The 20,704-nt window shown below is 40.7% G+C and overlaps 6 protein-coding genes across 9 annotated transcripts in view; 2 read left to right on the top strand and 4 right to left on the bottom strand.

Moving 5' to 3' along the window:
- LOC109470930 (E3 ubiquitin-protein ligase synoviolin-like) overlaps positions 1–497 on the bottom strand; it is a 6,254-nt gene extending 5,757 nt beyond the window's left edge. The window contains exons 1-2 of the mRNA XM_019770027.1: positions 276–497; positions 25–118 (exon numbers count right to left, since the gene is read on the bottom strand). Of these exons, the coding sequence (XP_019625586.1) occupies positions 25–118; positions 276–404 (223 nt within the window). The 5' untranslated portion in view covers positions 405–497. The remainder of the gene's footprint in view (positions 1–24; positions 119–275) is intronic.
- Positions 498–846: 349 nt separating this feature from the next.
- On the top strand, positions 847–4,207 carry LOC109471093 (speedy protein A-like). 3 transcript variants are annotated; one of them, XM_019770298.1, is made up of 8 exons: positions 847–1,192; positions 1,389–1,709; positions 1,891–1,949; positions 2,109–2,194; positions 2,521–2,692; positions 2,964–3,110; positions 3,385–3,538; positions 4,152–4,207. In XM_019770298.1, exons 1-8 carry the CDS (start codon positions 967–969, stop codon positions 4,184–4,186), a joined length of 1,200 nt encoding a protein of 399 aa, XP_019625857.1. In that variant the 5' UTR covers positions 847–966; the 3' UTR covers positions 4,187–4,207. The 3 variants fall into 3 exon arrangements, with proteins under 3 accessions (XP_019625857.1, XP_019625856.1, XP_019625855.1); XM_019770297.1 differs by lacking the exon at positions 4,152–4,207 and adding an exon at positions 3,657–4,010; XM_019770296.1 differs by lacking the exon at positions 4,152–4,207 and having other exon boundaries at positions 3,385–3,739.
- Positions 4,208–4,437: 230 nt separating this feature from the next.
- Positions 4,438–7,599, bottom strand: LOC109471091 (tRNA (adenine(58)-N(1))-methyltransferase, mitochondrial-like). Its single transcript, XM_019770292.1, has 7 exons — positions 6,473–7,599; positions 5,999–6,174; positions 5,725–5,839; positions 5,511–5,602; positions 5,159–5,343; positions 4,855–4,947; positions 4,438–4,588 (listed from the first exon to the last, which is right to left on the bottom strand). Exons 1-7 carry the CDS (start codon positions 7,403–7,405, stop codon positions 4,530–4,532), a joined length of 1,653 nt encoding a protein of 550 aa, XP_019625851.1. The 5' UTR covers positions 7,406–7,599; the 3' UTR covers positions 4,438–4,529.
- Positions 7,600–7,746: 147 nt separating this feature from the next.
- Positions 7,747–10,969, top strand: LOC109471092 (carboxypeptidase A4-like). The gene is made up of 7 exons (XM_019770295.1): positions 7,747–7,911; positions 8,335–9,048; positions 9,214–9,315; positions 9,652–9,824; positions 9,965–10,060; positions 10,212–10,310; positions 10,442–10,969. The coding sequence occupies exons 2-7, from the start codon at positions 8,361–8,363 to the stop codon at positions 10,595–10,597; spliced, it is 1,314 nt and encodes a 437-aa protein (XP_019625854.1). The 5' UTR covers positions 7,747–7,911; positions 8,335–8,360; the 3' UTR covers positions 10,598–10,969.
- Positions 10,970–11,589: 620 nt separating this feature from the next.
- On the bottom strand, positions 11,590–18,285 carry LOC109471094 (kelch domain-containing protein 3-like). Of its 2 annotated transcripts, none has more exons than XM_019770300.1 (11): positions 17,973–18,285; positions 16,987–17,153; positions 16,347–16,520; positions 15,370–15,485; positions 15,045–15,116; positions 14,561–14,777; positions 14,199–14,285; positions 13,824–13,932; positions 13,528–13,601; positions 13,207–13,285; positions 11,590–13,087 (listed from the first exon to the last, which is right to left on the bottom strand). In XM_019770300.1, the coding sequence occupies exons 2-11, from the start codon at positions 17,135–17,137 to the stop codon at positions 13,021–13,023; spliced, it is 1,146 nt and encodes a 381-aa protein (XP_019625859.1). In that variant the 5' UTR covers positions 17,138–17,153; positions 17,973–18,285; the 3' UTR covers positions 11,590–13,020. The 2 variants fall into 2 exon arrangements, with proteins under 2 accessions (XP_019625859.1, XP_019625858.1); XM_019770299.1 differs by lacking the exon at positions 17,973–18,285 and adding an exon at positions 17,687–17,727.
- A 230-nt stretch (positions 18,286–18,515) lies between these two features.
- Positions 18,516–20,704, bottom strand: part of LOC109470929 (2-aminoethylphosphonate--pyruvate transaminase 1-like) — a 3,407-nt gene continuing 1,218 nt past the window's right edge. Inside the window, exons 4-5 of the mRNA XM_019770026.1 lie at positions 20,619–20,699; positions 18,516–20,444 (exon numbers count right to left, since the gene is read on the bottom strand). Of these exons, the coding sequence (XP_019625585.1) occupies positions 20,287–20,444; positions 20,619–20,699 (239 nt within the window). The 3' untranslated portion in view covers positions 18,516–20,286. The remainder of the gene's footprint in view (positions 20,445–20,618; positions 20,700–20,704) is intronic.

Genomic DNA, 20,704 nt, shown 5'->3' with positions numbered 1-20,704 from the left:
ATGCGGTGTATACCGGTGACCCACCCTCCATCTCAGCCGCTCTCAGCTGCCCGAAAAACAACTTGCGGACCAGCTTCCCCATCAGGATGACGATGACGAAAGCTTGGATATACAGAACCTGTAGGGGAATCAGAATGTTTCATTACCTCTTAAGCTTTCCTGAAGAAGGTGCCAAGTATATAAACTGACGAAAATCGACAGGTGACACGTTGCATTAGACTGCACTGTTGAACAACTCATCTGACATGCAGACGAAAATGGAACACGGTACTCACGGCCATACTAGGATTAGACTTGGTCAGGTAAACAACCGATGGGTAAAACTGCTGCTTCTGGTAGTACGCATTCCCTATGACCGCTGCAGTTAGGCATAGACTGCCTAACGTGAGCACTACAGCCCGCATTTTGCCTGGTTGTGTTCAACGCTCTCTCCTGCTCTCGAGACAAGTAGTCAACACAACATGGCCGACACCTTCCGGGACCTGTTCGGTGATTTCCGTTCTTACGAATACTTCCTTATATGGAGGAGTGATTTGGCTGGCAGTCATTGGATGGTTTTGTAAGACTGTACCACCAGTGTATTCTGGGGAATATGAATTTCTATTTCACACTAGTAAGGATAATAAAAAGAAATAATATCATAAATAAATACTGAATATAATTGTATATAATATTATATAGAGATTTTTAAGATAATTAACATTTTGAGCGCGATTTATTGCCTTTTATAAAATTCGGCTCTCCTTCTTGTTCCCATGTTGGTAAGGGTGTATAGATCCTTTAGCCAAATATGGGGCTTGTATGTAGTGCGCAAGCGTTAGACAGCAGACGGCTTTTTCCCGCGAAATTCGGAATTTCTGTCAGCTTCGAATCGTTCTCAGATTCTGTCAGGAACTAGGAAAGGACTGAGACAGGTTTGGACAGACCTTGTGCTGGTTCTCTGACGGTCTCCAGTCGTCCGCGGCGATGTTTTCTAGCTACAAACGCGCAGTGCAGACGCATGAGTTATTTTCTGAACAGCTTTCAACCCCGTCCAGACAGACTGAACAACGGCGGGCTGTTGTTAGTCTTGACGGAGGCTCAGAATGTCGTCTGCAGGTGCAAGATAACGCCGTCCATTCTGAGGAAGACGTCTGCTCCAGAAGATCCGCCATGGCCAGTTTCGATTCCGATGCAGTGATGTGTGGCCAAGGTAATGAATGCTTTTGTATTGTTGTAGTACAGTATTGTCGGTAAAGAAGAATGGTTTGTTTTTGCTTGGAACTTTTAATTTCTCTAGAACTTACAGACACAACTGAACGAGTTTTGAATGTGCCTCATGTAAATGCGTCATGATCGTGGGGTCGGGGAGCTTCATCTGAACTCTGCTTTTGTCATTGTTGACGTAGACGATTTCTACGGCGAGCCGTATCTGTCCGAGGACTTCGACTCTTCGTTCTTTGCCACTTCTGAGATGAGTATCTGGGACTTAGAGGGACACTCCGATGAACTGGACAAGACGGCGGGCTCATCTCCGATGGCAAGCAAGCAGGAGACCCCGATCCTGACACGCCCCCTGGTCCCACATGCGGGGAAGTCACTACTCAGCAAGCGGAGCCGGACTCCAGAGAGACCCCCGCATCCAGCTCCTTGTCCTTTGGCAAAAAGGATGAAGAAACCCAGTCTTATCGTCAAAACGACGGAGATGGATGCTTTCTTCAGGCTGATAGGTACAGATCTTATATTTCAGTAACTGCCATTAAGTCTGAAAGGATAAAAGTGGAAAACACCTGTTTTTCTTAACTGTTGCTTTCTTAAGGCTGATTTCATTTCAGCATAGATAAAGAATTTCATAATTTGTATTGGCCATAAGCCTTATTGAGAGATTAACAAATCAAACACTTTACACAGATGATGACCTGATTCAAGATTTCCTTTGGATGGACAGATGCTGCAGGATAGCTGACAAGGTAAAGAGAATTTGATGACAAGCAATGTTAGTCTGTGTATTATTGCATTCTGTTTCAGGATTTTGCTAGCCTCCAGTTGTCATCTCTTCAATTTTTCCAATTCCATTGGTATTTGGAAAAAGCAGATATGATATGGTATTTTTGTCCTAATTCCCGTAGTACTTGTTGGCCATGGTGTTTGCATACTTCAAGAGAGTTGGCTACTCACTGCAGCAGTACAACAGGATGAACTTTTTCGTGGCTCTGTGAGTACTTATTTTGGCAACATTCTGGCAAAAAAACCCTAACTGTCAAATAACCATCAAACAATGTTACCATGAAAAAGGAGCCTGTAGAAGATTGATGAAGATTATGACAGCATACATGTAGGATGTGTATTAGTATTGTAATATCTAGTGGGATTTTGTATGGTTTGTTCACATTGAATACTTGAATTGATTTTGTACATATCATCATGGGACCCTTTCACAAGCCCTTATCATGAAGGGAAAAAGTATGCAATATTGCTGTAATTACTTTTCACAACACAAACAAGTTTCTGAAATTCCATGATTCACTTTGTATCAATCAGCTACCTGGCTAATGACATGGAAGAGGATGAAGATGACATGAAGTATGAGATCTTCCCCTGGGCCCTTGGTGTTGACTGGAGGAGCCGGTACCCACGTTTCCTGAGGAGGAGAGACCACCTGTGGGAGGCCATGCACTACAGGGCAGCTGTCAGCAGGAAGTGCAGTGAGGAGGTGACACAAAGTATAAAAAGTATAAAAAGTAGACCTTAAAAGATCTACTTTTGCAGCCATAAGGACAATTCAAGATATGTGATAAATTACATTTTATCAATTTTCTTATCATTAGTAATTACTTGTTTATTTCAACATTTATTTAATTGCCAGTGTCAAATGTATTCATTTATCAAAGTATGAGTCTTGCAAAATAAGATTGATTACAAAGTAAAGGTATTGTGGAATAAAGGCAGTTTATGGACAAAGTTAAACACCTGCTTTATTACAGATCATGCTGATTGCTCCATGGCACAACATCTGGCAGCGCCTGCGCTCTGAACACCATGCAGGGGCAACACGACATTACCCGAAAGATGAACATGAATATGAACCAAGGGGACCAGGCCATGAGCCCATATACTGTGCAGTTTGTCAGGTTAGAGCTTACTTCCTGATTCCCAGATAAATTAGCATCATAACAATTCCCACTACCGGTATATTGGATCAAAACTGGGAGCATCTGAAGTACGAAGAAGGCGTCTAAGATCAGTCCACAACAGGCAGGAAGAAGCCTTACTCGACTGTAGACGGTATCAAGGTATATATTAGCTACTGGTAGTAACAATGTGATATATATTTCACTTGTACCTTGGCAGAAGCAAAATAAAAACAACTTTTAAGTTAAAATACTTCTTTGTCCTTCTGTGCAGGGTGTAGTTGGAGACATTGACAGCAGCAGTGATGGCTATGAGTCTGACAGCCAAGCCAGTACCTACCTCTACCTGTCAGAGACCTCGGAGTCCTCACAGGAGGATCCCTCACTGTCCATCGCACCAGAAGACTGGTCCAGCTTCAACATGCAAGGTAACATTCTCTGCTATGTTCATTTAATGTTTAAAACCATTTATCTATGGGGTGTAGTTAAGTGCTTGTTATTAGGAATCCAAGTGGAAGCATGACATCTGATAATTGTCATTGGCAGGTCTGAAGAAGACACTACAAACAGACCCAGTGCCTGTGGGAGATGATGCTGACTCCATCTGGGCCAGAAAGGAAGAGTGATTGGGATGTTAGTTATCTGCATTACGTCACATGTGTGACATGTGAGAAGAGATTCATTTCAGAAAATTCATGTTCAGTTGTTTATGTGAGCTGAAAATGTTCAAAGGTCAGAACTACCCAGTGAGGAAATGACAAACTTATGCATTCTTTCCCTACCAAGGCCAAAGTCAAAGCATTATCCCTCTTTCATCTCCTATCACTGTACATGGTGAACTATAGTATGAACCAAATAGCCTCAGGGATGAAGGCTGACAATTGCAGTTGTCTTGTCATTGTTTATTGTGCAACTATGAACTTGCCCATTTACTTGTGGGATAACGATATGTATTGTTAAGCATTTATTAATACATCATGTATCTAGTACTTGTTGTACAGCCTGAAATGAATTTTGCCACTTCAATTTTATTTAAAAAAGGTCTGTCATTGATTTCTGCTGTGAGGTGGGGATGATGGATGTACAGCAGTCCCAGGAAAAAAAGTCCCTACATTAGATAAGGGTAATTATTTATTAATTATTTAAAGTATATTTGTATATTATTCTGTAATACTATGCACTGAATAGTGATGTATTAGAGACATCAGGAATTGAAGTGACCTGTACATAGTTGTAACATATTGTTCATTTTAAGTATTTAAGTAGATTATTTTGTTGTCTATAAAAGGATTTCAATAGGTAAAGAAAAGATGAAATCTCGGTCAGAGTCTGTGTATAGTCAATATGAGAGAAGAGTACATTGTAGGCTCTGGTTTCTCACAACTCAGTCTATTCATGACCTTGCAACTATCAGTAATGTTACGTGGTGCATCTTGCATGTTTTGTGTCAGAGTAGACCCTCAGTTTCATCAAAAACCCTGAAAGGAAGAAAACAAAAGTGTTATAAAAGCAAATGGACTACCTTCATTGACACTGTCTGTATTGTCGAACAGCAGAGTCATGTACCCCATACTTGAGAAAGTGAATAAATTCTATTTGGGCCATTTCACACCTGGAGATTGTAATTAATGAACTACAGTGTATTATTAATTGTTTTGCATTCTGGTACTGCCCATATTAGTCCAACTTCTGACTTGCTGCAAGTATTAGAAATGTAAATGTTTGTATGAACCATACAATGTACCTGTATGGGAATCCTGCTTGATGGCAGGTCTGGCCAGGAAAGCTGTGTCTTCTGTTATCTGTCCTCCATTCCCCTCCTCTTCTGATGAAGACCCTTAAAAACAAGCAAACAAATTAGTCTTAAGGAAACAAGATAGGATGACACCTTTATAGCTACACAAAGAATAGTATAGATCATTGTGTGAACTGTATGTTTAGTTCACATACAAAATGACAAAATACAAAGAACAAATTAATTATCACACTGTGCGTATCCAATGAGAGATGGCAGGTTAGTTATTAGAGGAGTTACTTAATACTAGTACCTTGTTCCTCATCGCTGCTGACCTCCCCATGTGAAGGGCTGCCAGGCTTGTTGATGAGCCTGCCTGTATAATGTTGTGCAGGTGTGACCAGCCAGTTCTTGTGTTCCACCTCTAACACCTGCTCCACTACCACTGGCAGTTGATGCTTCAAAATGCTGGCAACCAGATCTACCACTTGTGTCATGCTAAGTACATTTACATGGAAAGACAAGAGTACTTAGAAACATTTTCGTGAGCAAAGAAAAAAAGCCATCATATGACTGGACAGGATAAGATCAACATGATATACCATAAGTTCTTGTCTTCACTGAATCAAAAAAACACAGTGGTCAGGGTATAAGTGATATCTTACTTGACGATGTGGCATGCAATCACTTTGCCAGGCTTGATGAGAGGCAGGACTGCACGCAACCCTATGTTAGGAGTCAACATGTCTAGAAATGCCTGTGTAAATGGAACATAAGAGCTTGTGTCAGCTATTATGTCAGGTTCATGAAATAAATCAAATAAATAACATACATGTACATGTACCTTAGAATAACATGAGACAGCCTTGTGTAACTTACCCCATCCAGCTGGTGCCTGACCTTGTCCGTGGCATTGATCACATCTGCATGATGGAAGGTGACATTGTCAGGCCAGTCTGTCTCATGACTCAGCTTCCAGGAGTCTATCCAGAGCCTGTACAAACATACTTCATGTTTAGAGCTAAAGACAAGGAGACAGAACTCAAATGCTGCCTCACCCTTTCAATCAAATCCAACTTCAGCATAGCACCAACCAACTTAGTAATTAGTACTTGAAGATGAAAGTGACAAGTAAGACAACTTCACTGCTCACCTGTAGTTGCGTTTAGCTCTGTTCAGGTGATCCTGCTTAATCTCGAAGGAGATGACCCTGCCAGTGACTCCCACTGCCCTGGACAGGAAGAGTGTCATGGCACCAGACCCAGTCCCACACTCCAGTACCCAGTCTCCTGGTGACACGTCCAGCAGGCACAGGGCTGTGTTGTTGTTCTGCATGGAAAAAAAAATCTTGAGCCATTTAAGTACCTATCTCAGCCAGATTATTTCGTTCACTACAAAGTGTGAAAATGTTGTGGCCCTCTGGCAGATATACTAGTTGGAGTTCTTTGGCAGCATCAATGGTAATAAAGGGACATCAATATTCTTATACTAAGCAGATGTACTGCCCGCATAGCATGTGACTGGTTTTGCATTACAGCCAATAAATGAAACCAAGATATTTCCTTTACCACAGTTTGCTAATTTCTGCAGTTTCAATCCAGACATTGCTTCCCCCAAATTTTCCTACCTTTGGATGCGGGATAGCAGCGATCTTCTTCATGTAGAGTGTGAACTCCTCTAAACTTGGTCGGCGAATGATCATCTCTGTCCCAGTTGAGGTGACGTAGGTGTCTCCTGGATTCTTCCCGATGATGTCCTCAAACAAAACCATCCCATACTTGCTGTTGACCTTCCTTCTCTCATCCAGAATCCACATCTTACGAAAGTGCTGGACTTCTTTCTGTTCCTTCAGTTCGGCCATGATTGGTTCTCCTACCTTCAGAGGCAATTGCTTCAATGGCGATTTGAACACTTTAAAATTTGGTAGATTAAAATTCAAGTCAAATGGAAACAAGTTTGATATTCCTGTTGAGCTTAAGTCTTTCGTCCTTAAATCATCCCTCTCCTTATCCATATGATGATCTTCAAGGACTTGACTGCCTTCAGTCTCATTACTAGTCTTATGACCTTGATTAATTCTATTGTTTTGTTCTTTTAATGTTTCTGCAGCTGATTCAGTCTCAGAGTTAGGCTTTTGAGTGGATTCCATCTCAAATGCACCCAAGTCGGCCGCTTTGCTTTTCCAGAAGTCTGGAGGCATAAAACCGGTAACGCGTTGAAAGGGGGATAGGGGGCGCCCACGCAAGCGGCGGCCCATGGTCATGGACTCGGTCATGGGCTGCTTACCGAGTTCCTCTGACCCTGCAGCTGGTTTTCCTGGTGAAGGGGAAGGCGGAGATTCTAACTCGTGGCCTCCCTTCTGCTCTTCGTCCTCCAGTCCTTGTTCCTGTTGTTTCTCACTTTTTTCATGGTCTCTCTCCTTCGAAAGCAGACGAACAAACAGGGCTCGGGCGCCACTCCGATCATACTTTCTGTGCCCATCTCGGACGTGCTTCCGAACTTGGCACGCAACAGTCTGGCATTCTAGATGACTTCCAAAATGTCGGCACAGCTGTATCATAATTCGATCTCTCTTGTGAACCAAACTGACACCACAAATCTACAAATTGACAGCGCATTAATAGCGCATTTTCTCTCACCACTGTGCAACGTGTTTAGAGTTTGCAACCTTTCACCTTTGACAGAATATCTCATTATCTGGTGCAGAGTAAATATTTTTTCATGAAAGGCTTTCAAATCATTCTGCAGCAAAGCAATAATAATTTGTAAGTTAGTTGCATTCATTATTAGATGGATCAAATTTAGTCGCCTTAGCTATGTATGTAATTTCACTAAGTAATTTATTGTTATCACCCCCATTATAACTTGTACCAGTCCGGTGCGTCTGTGGCCTTTAGGGCGTTTCGTACGTAAGGGATTTGATTTGAACGCTGAACAAAAACAGATGGGGCGGCTTTAGGACAAATCAACAACAATCACGCGAAAACGAAATGCTGTTTTGTCCCGTAGAAAGGGCGAAGAGGATTGTAGTGTTGTGTAGATGGATGGGAAGAGTCAGGTTATGAGGTGAGTAACGTTAGTGTTTGATGTCTGTGGTACTGTATGGACTATATAAATGGAGCTTGGTTTTTATATAGCATAGTGCAGATTATTCTAGGTCAAGTCCAGAAAATGAATACTAGTATGTCGAAATCCGCATTTACGTGATCAAAGATTCTGCATGGTATAATAAACCATGATCAGTAGTGTTCTAGTCGATCCATATCTCTCCCGCAATGTATGCAATGTTTTGCATTCAGTATTTTTAGCAAAAATGTGAAAACAACAGGATGGATCATAAATTGAACTTCATGGTCAGACTCAACACAGTAAATCTGATTACAACAGCAGACTATGGTGACACTGCATCATGCTTCCCCAGCTAGTCAGTGTCAACACAGCAACCTATCATTTTATTACGTGTAACTTTCCTTACAAATTATTTTTCAGGTCATCTATCTGTGTGCAATAGGATCATGTCATTGTACAGTTGTAGTGGTACACCCCAGCTGCTGGGGATGACCTTGTGCAATCGTCGCCTCCTACTGTACATATCACTGCTCCTCCTCACCTGGTTACCATGGACACAGGGTCGAGACGTCAAACCTGTCAAGGAAAAATACCTGCCAGACTACACTGTGTACCATAACCTGACTCAAGTTGGAGCTCATATACAAGAACTTGCACAGAAGTTTCCTGCATACCTTAGGTTAGACACAAATTACCGGTCCAGAAAAGGACGACCACAGTATGTGTTACGAGTCTCCAACTTTTCAGGGAGCTACAGTATCCAGCATAGCACAGAGGTAGGACTCACACCAGTGAAGGCTCGCATCCTGCTGGCATATGGGGAACACGCACGTGAATTCTTCCCTGTGGAGAGCATGTTTCACTTACTACTAAATCTAACTGGGGGTCTCACTGCGCCAGAGGGAAGCCACAGTAGGGCGTACACTAGCGAGATTCTGTCTAAGATTGATCTGTTCATAGTCGGTATAGTCAACCCAGATGGGAGACAGTACGTGGAACAAACTAAGAACTACTGTTGGCGGGGGACGAGTACAGGAGTGGATCTGAACAGGAACTTTGACTGGCAGTTTGGCGGTCCTGGCAGCTCAGGGGACCCTGAGGATGAAGAATACAGAGGGGCAGCTGCATTCTCTGGTAAGGGCTGGAACAATGGATTTAAGGTTGGGTAAAGTTGTGTTTGTGATCACTTAAAAATTGCAAGGCTTTCTATCCAAATTTTTTAAATTTGAGATTCCTAATGTGTTCATTGCTCTTGATGTGAATTTGTCCTCTAATCTTTCTCCATGTTGCTGTTTCTAGAGCCAGAGTGCTTTGTGCTGACAGACCTGGTAACAAAGTTCCAGTTTGATGCTTTCCTATCTCTACACTCAGGCACAAGGGACATCTACCTCCCATTCTCTGGTCAGTTCCTATAGGATGGCTCCTATAGCTATGGAATAAGTTTTTAGTTTTTAACACAGTCATACTTCAAATTCCCAATATTGAATGACTTTATTCAAGGCTTGTTTCTAACCTAGAAAGTCAAAAGAAGATGATGTTATTTTCAATGTTACTTTGCTAACTTAAGTTACATACAGTATTATTCATGTCTAGTATCCCAGATGAACTACTATAGGCAAAAGAATATGTGGATCATTTGTTGTCAACTTCTCATTCAAGATTTTAGTGTTCTGAATCCAAAGTATAGGGAAGTTCACAAAATGAACCAAGAAACCAATTATCCACATATTGTTGTAGATTCTCAGTCCAAGCAGGAGCAGAGGAAACCTAAGAACCTGGCAGATCAGATGCGCCTGGCTAAGCTGTTATCTGACTCTATGGTACCAGAGTTTCAACACGGGATTGGCTACGAGCTGAACCAGTACACGGCAGATGGGACATCGTTTGACTACATGGCAGGGGTGAAGGAGGTGAGTCTGACATTATAGCACTTCTTCATTCTTGATTACAATGTGAAAGTTGTAGGTTTGTAGGTTTTGATTCCTGAGTTCGATTCTGTATCATAAGCATAGTCATCAGACATATCAGACACTGTCTGTCCTTCCTCCAGCTGCCCTTTTCGCTGGCAGTAGAGATGTGGGGAGACCGGGACAGTCCCAGTAAGAGGTGCTTCGACCTCTTCAACCCTCCCAACAAGGACCTGCAGGTGGGTCACTACAGGTCTACGAGGCAGCATAGGGATAGATAAGAGCTTTACTTTTATCCTTGTGCTTTTCCATTGTTGAAGGTCTTTTCATTATTTTATATGTACATGTATGTAGAACCTGACACTTTTTAAGGTTCTGCCTTATCCCCAGAATGCCCTGGATGAGGTCCAGCCACTGTACGAGACTCTGTTCTCCTACCTGAGTTACTGGAAGGAGCGCCAGGCTCACAGCCCATTCGGAGTTATCGAGGTAACACTCTCTCTTAATGACACTGACAGGAATTTGAAAAAGCAAAGCAAAAAACATTGTCTTTTCCAGCTGCAAACAAATACCGTTTAGTTGTCAGACTCAGAGCTGAAACTTTGTTTTCGTTCCTGCAGGAGCCGTCCATGTCTTTTATGTACTTCTGCCTGGCCATGACGGTGTTGTTTGTCGTGTTTGTGTGCATGCACCGCCACCTGCCGTCATCACTGCGGGCATTCCCTAAGCGCCGAGTCATCAGTATCAACCGGCTGTGGATGATGTGGAGGGACTGACCAGGGGGGATAAAACAAGAAATCCATTACTGATCATAATCATGAGCATGATGAGTTCAGGGAGAAATTTTCATTGGCAAGGAATTAGACAAATCAGAAGTCAAATTTTAAGACTAGAAGGACAAGTCCTGAGCAACTCATGACCAATGGCAAGTACGGAGAAGAGAAAAATGTGAACAACCAAAGGGAGTTTTTGTACTCTGCTTACTGTTGACATCCATGTCTAACTTCTCAATTGTTATTGACCAACCTTCCTTGTTTGTCAAACATCAGTACACCAAAAAAATTATTATGTGTTATGTATTACATCAATGAATCATGAAAGCCTGAGTTTGTGTCTTGCTGAATGAGGTAATAAACTTGTAGTATACAGAATGTGCATTTGTTGTAATTATTTACTGGAAGCCAGCAAATACCTAGCCTGACAGAATAGCATGCTGAAGTTAGTTATGAATCTCACTTTGGCCTGGATTACAAAAGCCAAGACTTTTGATAAATAGACCCTTTGTTTCATATACAATGTACAACAAATCTTCAAAGAACCACACTGGCTATAGTAATAATTGTGACATAATGCATATTTATTTTTATCATACATAACTGTACATCCTGCACCTGTCATTTCATTTCTATTAATAATCACTGGCAGAAGGCACAAAATAATGTCACATACACAAAAACAAATCATCTCGCACCTACAGACTGAGGCAAGGCTGGAAAAAATTCTGTACTTCAAGTACAGGCAGTGTATGAACTGCACATATGGCAAAACATATTGTTATTTTGAGTATTTAGAGTTTCTGTGGTGTATCTACATGTTGTACAAATGTATGTATGGTGGGCTATCCAGAATGTTTACATTAGATACAGGAAGCTGTTCAATGGCACATTATGTGTGCACAACTGCAGCATAAATTATTTCAAAGCAAAACTTGCATATATGTTACAAAACAGAAAACATTCACCTTTCTACATTATAATCATTTATATAATAAACTCATTTTATTCCCCTTTGTACATTTTCATATATCACACTATACATTCATAGTAAGAAATTTTCTTTGTCAGCCAGCAATCCAATTTTGGACTTCTCCGTTTATACTTAATGCCTTATACCTGATGTTACTACCCACACAGTAAAATTAAAATCACATTTTTCCCCAGTGCCAGTTCATCAAGTCAACAAAGGATTACTCACTAAGGCCACTCCTGTGAAATGCTTCGTCCTCCAATTTGAAACTGGAAAAAGAATGATGAGCGATGACTAAGTACTTCATACACCTTATTCACTCAAAGTGAGCCAGACACAATTCATTTAAAAGCAATACAGTCACCTCAATGCCGTCTTATTTTGCTCGTGGAGAATTGACCAAACCCAGTCTGAGAACCAAAGTATTTCCCTGATGTGGCCCAAAGCAATACTGTTACCCTTACAGGAGCCATTCTAAATAAAACAATAATTTTTTACATGGAGTTAAAATCAAGATGTCTTCAAACACCCCAACTTGGAATTCCTGCTATGATATTCTCTGGCACAGATTACCATGTGGAAGAAGGATTCTATTCTCCGAAGTCTGAACCACTTCTTTCATTTTCAACTTCAACTGATATTCACAGACAATTGCTTTCTTCAAAAGTTCTGAACTCAAGAAATACTAGAAAGGCAAGCATGTGCCTCCTGGTATCTGTTATGTACGCATACACTATTGTGTCTGTTGGGATAAAACTGGTAAGAAATAATTGTTACTTGTTACAACAATAAAATCCGCTCCAGGTTACTGTTTTTATTTACAGGTTTATCTATGAATTTATCTATTTAGCGGATACTGCTATACAGACTTGAGTGGCCTGTATACTGTATATTTTATCATGGGTAAGGGTGATCCCCTTACCTCCAGAGAGATGAGGCTGACTTTCAGAGACAAGAACAGGCAAACTGTGATCATCAGGGAACTTCCCTGGCAACCAGAAGCACAAGTCTGGTGCTGATTTAGGTCATTATACCATATTAGACCACAGAGATTGTTCCACAACAAAAATAACAGACAACTGCGTGTAGTAAGTGGTTACACTGACATGACCCAGACATGTATATAGACACAACTGTTCTGATACCCTGATAGACATGCAGTAAGCCTAAAAATTACCCAAACCAGCTAATAGCAGCAGGGTGAAAGGCAGCTTTTAGACTTAGCAACATATCATATCAAACTGTCTTTGCTTTGTTCTAGTTCAAATTTACTTCACTAAAACTGATAATTTTGTCCCATTCAGTATATATTGACTGCAATGTCATATATACAATGTCATATAAACCTAATACTGTCTGAGCAACTTTGGTACATCAAATGCAGTACATAATAAGACTGTGTCAACACATCAAAACAATGGTTATTGTAATGTTCATGATTGACAGGTGTCAGTCATCCCTGGAAGGTGGGGAGGGGTCTGGAGATGGTGTTGTTTTTTGTCATAGCTTCCAACTCCCATCTGTGGAGGAAGGAGAAAAACAGAAGAAAATATGAGAAAGTTTATCTCAATTTCTGAAAGAGCTTTAAAAATGTCCTTGCTATGAAATGATTCAAGAGTAATGTCTATGTACTACTGACCTGATGTCATATGGCAGCACAGACCAGTCCAGCTTGTGCTTTATGACTGCAACCTTACACAGGGTCTTAAGTGATGGGGCTGTGGGAATGAAGCATATCACAGAATAAGTCCCATTAGCTTCTCTTATATTTCCTTGCTTATATGTGGACTTAATGAATGTTATTTGTCTGTGGCACATTCAGCTATTCAAAGCCTTGTAAGAAATTCCACCACCAGGACTTGAAAAATTTACTTTTTTGTACTTCACACTCCTGCATCCTCCGTACAAAACTGACAATACAAATGACTTCCAGTATAGCACATCTTCTGACATGACTCACCAAGGTCTAGGATGTAGACATCAGAATGGTCCATCAGGTTGGACAGATCTCCCACCTGCCCAAACTCACATGGGCTGCAGGGAACAACAACCACATACAATCAATTAATCTTTCTCATAATGTTCCATTATAATTCCCAAAGCTAACCACTACGACAGCTTTGGGAATACAGTCAAAAGGACATAAAAAAAACTTGACAGTCTACAACAAGGTCACAGGGTTAAGCTTTAGCTGAAGCTAACAGCTCATGGCTCAAACTTTGAAGTTACATTTAATTCACGATCATGTTTAATTACCTTGTCCCACCAAACAGAACCACCTGGTCTCTGATGACACATGCACACTGGCGCCGCCGGGCACACGGGCCTGGGTTCAGGGGAAACACCTGCTTCCACTCCCACTTCTCTGTAGCAGGAAGACGTCAACAACACTTGACTTACACTACACAAGCAACAGTCTTCACATTTAATGACTCTTACAATAACTGTACAGGATTTCCCCCCAACCAGGTACATACAAATTTACAATGTTAGGTATTGAATTTCGTGATTTCATATGATCTTCCCTGTGTATGAATGAATGTAAATATGCCGCCACATATACACGACATCCACAGAGTTCTACAGTTTAAAAGATACTGTGATAAGTGCCAAAGTTAAGGTAAAACAGACCTGTGTCCAGTCGCCACATGTCCCCGTAGTGCTTCTCCAGCAGTGCATTGTAGCCACCAAAAATGTACACATACTGTCCATGTGCAACTGTGAGAAAAGACGCAGGACTCAGTCATGCCATACTATCAGTATTAACTCGTCAATTTTCTTTTCTAGATGAGAATTACAACTGTAACTTTTATGAAAAAAATGATCAACATTATTTCCGAAAACCTGTTGCTATTATCATGCCTTAATTCTGCCTTAGTTAATCATGCTTCAAGACATTTGGACAGTGTACGCCTGAAAAGATTTCTGGTCCAGCTCTAACTGTAAAAGAAAACTGGAGGCTCCCAGGCAGAAGGTCTGACAGTAATACGTACATGCAGAGTGGCTCCGTCTGCCCTCGATCATTGCACGGTTCTTGACCTCTGGTTCACTCCATCTCAAGGTCACTGTGTCAAACACTTTAACGTAGTTAGGGTAGATCTCGTGGTTGGAGTGGTACGGTCCGAGCTGGTCAGCACGACCGCCGAAGATCAGCATCTTACTGCCGACCGCTGTGGCTGAGTGGAAGTCTCGCCATCTGGCAGGGTGACCCTGTAGGGTGAGAGGTCAGAGTTCAATCTTGCCATGCCGTTCTTTAAATCTTATACAAAGCTAAAAACTTTATATGTACAGATGTAGCAAGATGGAAAACTTTTTGTGGCAAGATACATTTCCAGCAAGTACATGACTAACTAAATCCCTGGGTAACAGATAAACGGGATAAACTTTCAACATACTTTCAGCGCTGCTGACTGATACTGAAAGTCCTTTTTCAGTTATGTAGTAGTACTACTAGTAGAGATCCCTACTGATACCCACCCTGGCTGGTAGTAGTCTCCAGTGCATTGTTGTTGTGTCCAGTTTGTGAACTTCATTAGAGAAGCAGTCAGCCTGTAGGAAATACACCGTCAGATTTTTAATGTACTCAAAATACATGTACCATCAAAACTTAACTCTACTAAATAGTTGTAGGAAATGGCTACAAACTAATATTTAGTATCTTTTACCAAATGGTCAACCATTAATGGCTACAAGCTATGTCACTGTTGATAAGTACCTGAATACTGTAGTTGTAGCAAGTATTGTAACAAGTCGATAATAAAACTGGATTCTAGGGACTGCTACAGTCATCAGCAGTACTTACTATCTGTTCATATCCTCCAAATACATAAAGGTTGTCATCAACCACACACAGGGAGTGTCCATCGCGTGCTGGGGGGGTGGCACCAGTCACCTGCGGACAGGACCACCTTAGTGTAGCTGGAGGGAACAGACAAAATGTAAATTACTGTAACCCTGCAGTCAAGCAAATATAATGAAGGAGAAAAACAAGATGTAGTCTGTCACACTCCAATAGGTTAGCATATAATTATCCAGACATGTGTCAACAGTAAGAAAAGAAAGACAACAATGAACTACAAGCCCATGTGGCACAGTGCCCAGAAATTGGGCTTTGCCAAATACTGCACGACAAATAGGACATAGAAATGCAAAACATTTCTTAATTACAGACACCATTCCTATAATCTTTCTTAATTTTGTTTCTTCACACTCCTACCGGCCGCCCACCCGGCAGTTCCTGCCCCCTGGGAAGGGTTCAATTAACCTAGGAACTTCAAATAGAGCTCCTTGAATTAGCCTAGGGATTGACATTGTGTAAACATGGCCTAGTGTCCTGTCTGGCAAATTAGGTCACTGGTACATGTAATTGCAATACTCACAGTGCCCTTACCAGTTCTTCCAAGAACCACAATCTCTGTCACAATTACAAACATCTTTTGTGTTCTTTGACGGTTCATCTCGCAATGAAGTCTTATCATGCAAAGCAGTTTTTTTTTCATTCTTCTTCAAAGCTTCAAAGACACTTTCTTTATATTTTCATCATTTCCAAGTCAGGTAACAGTCTCTGTTACAGGTAGATACCACTGATCTTATTGCTCGAAACACCAGTATAATCATTCAAGCATTTCAAGCTACCGGTAGTAACTGAAAGAACTATGTACAGGTGATATGAGAGAATACTTCAATGACATTACATTATACTTACATTCTGGCTCAGATAGAAGCTAGCTAAATAGTATTCTTATCATTTATACTACTGTTCTGATAATTTCTACTCACTTGTGTCAAAGCAGTACAGAATGTTGTCTGCTCCTTCAGAGTCGTTCCTGCCCCCAAATAAATACACCTTCTCCCCCACTGCCACCGCTGTATGACCATATCTCATGTATGGCACAGACTGGTAATCTGGGTCACTGTGAGTTGGAATTGGGAGCTTTTTCCAGCGACATGTTACTGGAAGTAACAGTTGTACATACATAGCATCAGTACAGCAATTACAACACCATTTCAATAGATTTTAGCAAATTTATTCTAAATGTATTCTATGTCTTCTCTTTATCTACTACATGAAGTATGTTGAATAGCTAACATAACAGCTCTTCTGCATAATACACCAGCTTCTTCCATGTATGTTTGCTAGCTTGCTGTATGCTTGGCTGCTGTCTTATCCGCATATCTGCATGCCAGCATCTATATTTAGAAAGTTTCCTTCCTGACCACTGCTGTTGCCTTACTAACACTTTATTTCTGCATGCTACATGACCAACTGTTTTTAAACATCTATGGTTGGTAGTATCGTCTTTGCCCAAGAAACTATGTAACTATAAAATAACATTGGTTACAGAAAGTTAACGTTTTGTTTGCTTATGAATATCATTCAGAGGAAATAACAGAAAGAAATAGCAGATATGACACATACCAATGTGGAAGACATGAACATCGATAGGTCTAGTTGTCTCAAAGTCCTCCCCAGTACAGTACCCCCCAAAGCTGTAGACTTTGTCCCCTACAGACACTGCTGCATGGTTAACTCTCCTCGGTCCACCCTCCAAATGAACGATCCAATGCATCCTGTAAGTGTAAAACCTGTAGATAGGGATAACAGAGCCGTTACTGGGTGTTTGAACTACATGTAGCGTGTCAGAAGACCAAATCACTCATCATGAGTGACAAGATTATTGGGTATTGTCCTACGTATACTGACAATGATTGAAAGGGTCTGTCAACTCTACAGATAGGAAGAGCAGGAAGAGTGCAGCAGGCGGTACAAGTGGGGAGGGATGGCATTCCAACAAAATGTGCTTGTATAATAAGTTGTAACATATAACATCCCCTACCATAATATATAACGTTACCATTATTTATATAAGTTGTAACATATGTCATTAGGACTGTATCATTGTTAGGACTGGCTCCTAGGACTTAGCCGCTAAGACTTAGTATGAGTCGGTTTCTTTATAATATGAATCTTGAAAGTTGGATTTCCTCCAAACTGACACTTCACATGTGATGCTGCCGTAACACTGGGCTACACAGTCTTTCAGGGAAATCGAGGTCAGACGTCAATCACCCAAATTTTCACAGGTGACACCTGTAACATGAAACTTTCTCCTAGTCACCTGCTTGAGCACCTCATCTATACCTTCACGTGTGTGCTGAATCTGTAGGATGTTGGAACCAAAATAAATCATACGTATAAGCTATACAGGGTAGCCTCAATGTGAGCACGAAAATAAAATGTTACTGTTAACGTTAGGTGTTGTTTTTCAAACTCTGCTACGCAGAAGGTAACGTGGTTGTCCTTTGACCTTACCGACATCCAGAAGTTTCCACTGCCCGATGACGGGTTTTTGCAAAACTTTTCAAACGTCACAAACACAAGACCGAAGTATCCCCATACTTCACCTTTTGGCGGACTTGGATCGACGGAAGGGGATCCCTGGCCCTGTGACTTCCTGGAGTGGTGGGTGGTTAGGTCAGGTCTGGTTCTCGACCCAGTCTCCAACAAATCTGGCGAAAATTCTCCTCTTTTTCTCTTCGTCAGCAACCACGAAACGCATACAACAAATCTAGACACCACTGATTACCAAGGGGGTCTAGTCATGGTAAAAGTTTGAGAGATAAAAGCAGGAAAACCTTGCTACAGCCAACTTTGGTCAAAGAAGTTTGGGTGAAAACAGTTCATATTGCGTTGCAAAGGATTGTATTTACTGCACATGCGCATTTCTCATATTACGGACGCCCCCTTGCGAGCAGAATTTTTAACTCTCCGCCACGAAAGCGACATCTAGCGTTTTTTGAATGAAGTACAAGTTACACTTTTTGTTACACTACTTGAAGTAAGTCTTCACCAGTTTTTGTAGGGTGTAGATATACAAACGTTACCTTTCTTAGTCAATCCTGTTTTTCATGAGTACATCGAGCAATAAAACATTCCAAAGTTGAGACTAAACATCATTCTGTATTTATTGCTCAAAGTAAAATCAGCCAGATTTAAAACATCAATAAAGTGATTATCAAGCAAACAATGGCTTTAAGAAGTTGGCATCTCAAACTATCTAAGGTAACTACCTCACTACTGTACACAATTCTAATGATACATTACAGTCGGAAAACTCACATGCAACTGCTATTGGCTCTTTCCGGATTCTTTTTGTAATTTGTATCATCAACAGGCACAAAATGGTTGAACATGATGTTACACAATACAAAATTACATTACTTGCAGAGATGAAATTCACTGAAATATTCAAGCTGGACGGCACCGAAACAATTGTGTTCATATCTTACTGTGTACAAATAGGTAAGTATATCAAAGAATATTTAGACCTTAGAACAAGTATTAGTTGACTCATCTATTGTTTTGTACATAGGTTAATTTCGTTGTACCCAATGTATTTGTCTGTATATCTACATGCAGTCTTAGACTTTACGAAAGTCGCTGTACTTTTGTTGTGTCAATAAAGTTCTCTCTATCTTAGCACCCAATGCATTACATAACAATTGACATTTGATCAAACACTCATCCTCACCACATGTCAATGCTTGGGACTGAAGTGGACCGTCATTGCTTTGATAATTTTTAAAAATTCATTTATCTATTTATTTATCTATTTTATCAATTAACATGTAAGCAGCAATGAAGCATTAACAGTGATTATGGCACACAAATGGAATAATATAACCTTTGTATAATATAATCTATTCATTCAGTCATCTTCCAAAAATTAAGTAACGTTACATGTTGTAGGCAAAAAGGTAATGTAGTGTTCTTCAAAATAAGTTAAAACAATTAAGAATTCACCAAAATATGAGAAATCCAAATATTTCTCAAGTTACAGTTCCACAACAACAGGAGGAATAGCACTATGCTTGCATATCAAGAAATAGACCGTGAAATTTTGTTACCATGAACATAAAGTGAATTACAGTATGTTTCACTGTCTCGCTGGAATTTTTAAAAAGTACCTAGTCTACAAAACCAAGTGAACGAGTAGCCAGTGGTATCATCCACTGACATATACTCACTCCTACAGGCTAGTGAAAGGGACCGCTCCTTTTGAATGTCCAAAAGTTGTTATAACCCACAACCATTAGTAATGTACCAAGCCATCTGATTGTCTAACTCTGTCATCAATTGAATTCCCCACCCACTCAATGGCTTAGAAAATATAGATTTTTAGTGGATTGGTGGATTCCAAATATAAGAACCATTTAAAATTATCAAGGATTTTGATAAATAATGAACTTTTGTAGAGATTGTATATTTCCAGATTTGTAGTGTAATTTTGGCACAACTGGGGTAGATTTGCAGTGGCATCAAAAACAGTTTTGAATGTGCCTGACTTTGGGTCAAGTGTCAAGTATTGGTGGTTGAGTCATTGGTGTTTTTTCGTCTTTATATCTTATGAATTTTTTTAATACATTGTAAGCTATCCCTTAAAAGAAGAGATGCACCTTTATGTCATGGATGATTGTTACTGAAGCAAGGTGATTGACAATAGTTTTACATCATCATCATATCTAGCCTACAGCTATTTTAAACAAAAGTGTGTCATGTGTTAAAAAAAAGAGGGCAGTAGTGCATTGCACTATTGTAACAGTACATGGATGCAAGAAACTGAATTAACAGATTTCTGTACAATTAGCCTAACAAAGAGTATTAGGACAATGTTGAAGTACTTCAGCCTAGCTAGATATTTCTGTAGAAGCTGTTTATCTAGCTGCTGGTCTTCAGAGGCAGTGGGATACCCATGTCGGCACACACCTCCTGTATACAGTGCAGCAGGTGCTGCATGTCCTCTGGGAACAGGTGTCCGATGTTGCCCACGCGGAAGCAGTCTGCCTTCGTCACCTTTCCTGGGTAAATCACCTGGCCTGAGAGAACACCAAGGACAGAAAGTGTCAGGACTTACACCTGGACAGGACACTAACTGACACCACAATATAACTTAGGAACACTCTAAAAAAAACTTCACATCAGTTGTGACAAAATGCAGAGTGTAAGTTTCTTACGTGCAAACATTCCTCCAAGTTTCATTCCTGTCTCACCTTTATCATTGAGGCGTGAGTAAAAGTCTTTGAAGCTGAAGGCTGGGTGGTCGGGGAAATGGTACGATGTGATGATGTAACCTTCA

This window comes from Branchiostoma belcheri, unplaced genomic scaffold (assembly GCF_001625305.1).
Source record: "Branchiostoma belcheri isolate BF01 breed outbred unplaced genomic scaffold, Haploidv18h27 scaffold24, whole genome shotgun sequence".
Taxonomy (NCBI): Eukaryota; Metazoa; Chordata; class Leptocardii; order Amphioxiformes; family Branchiostomatidae; genus Branchiostoma; species Branchiostoma belcheri.
This window is presented reverse-complemented; position numbering and strand designations above follow the sequence as displayed.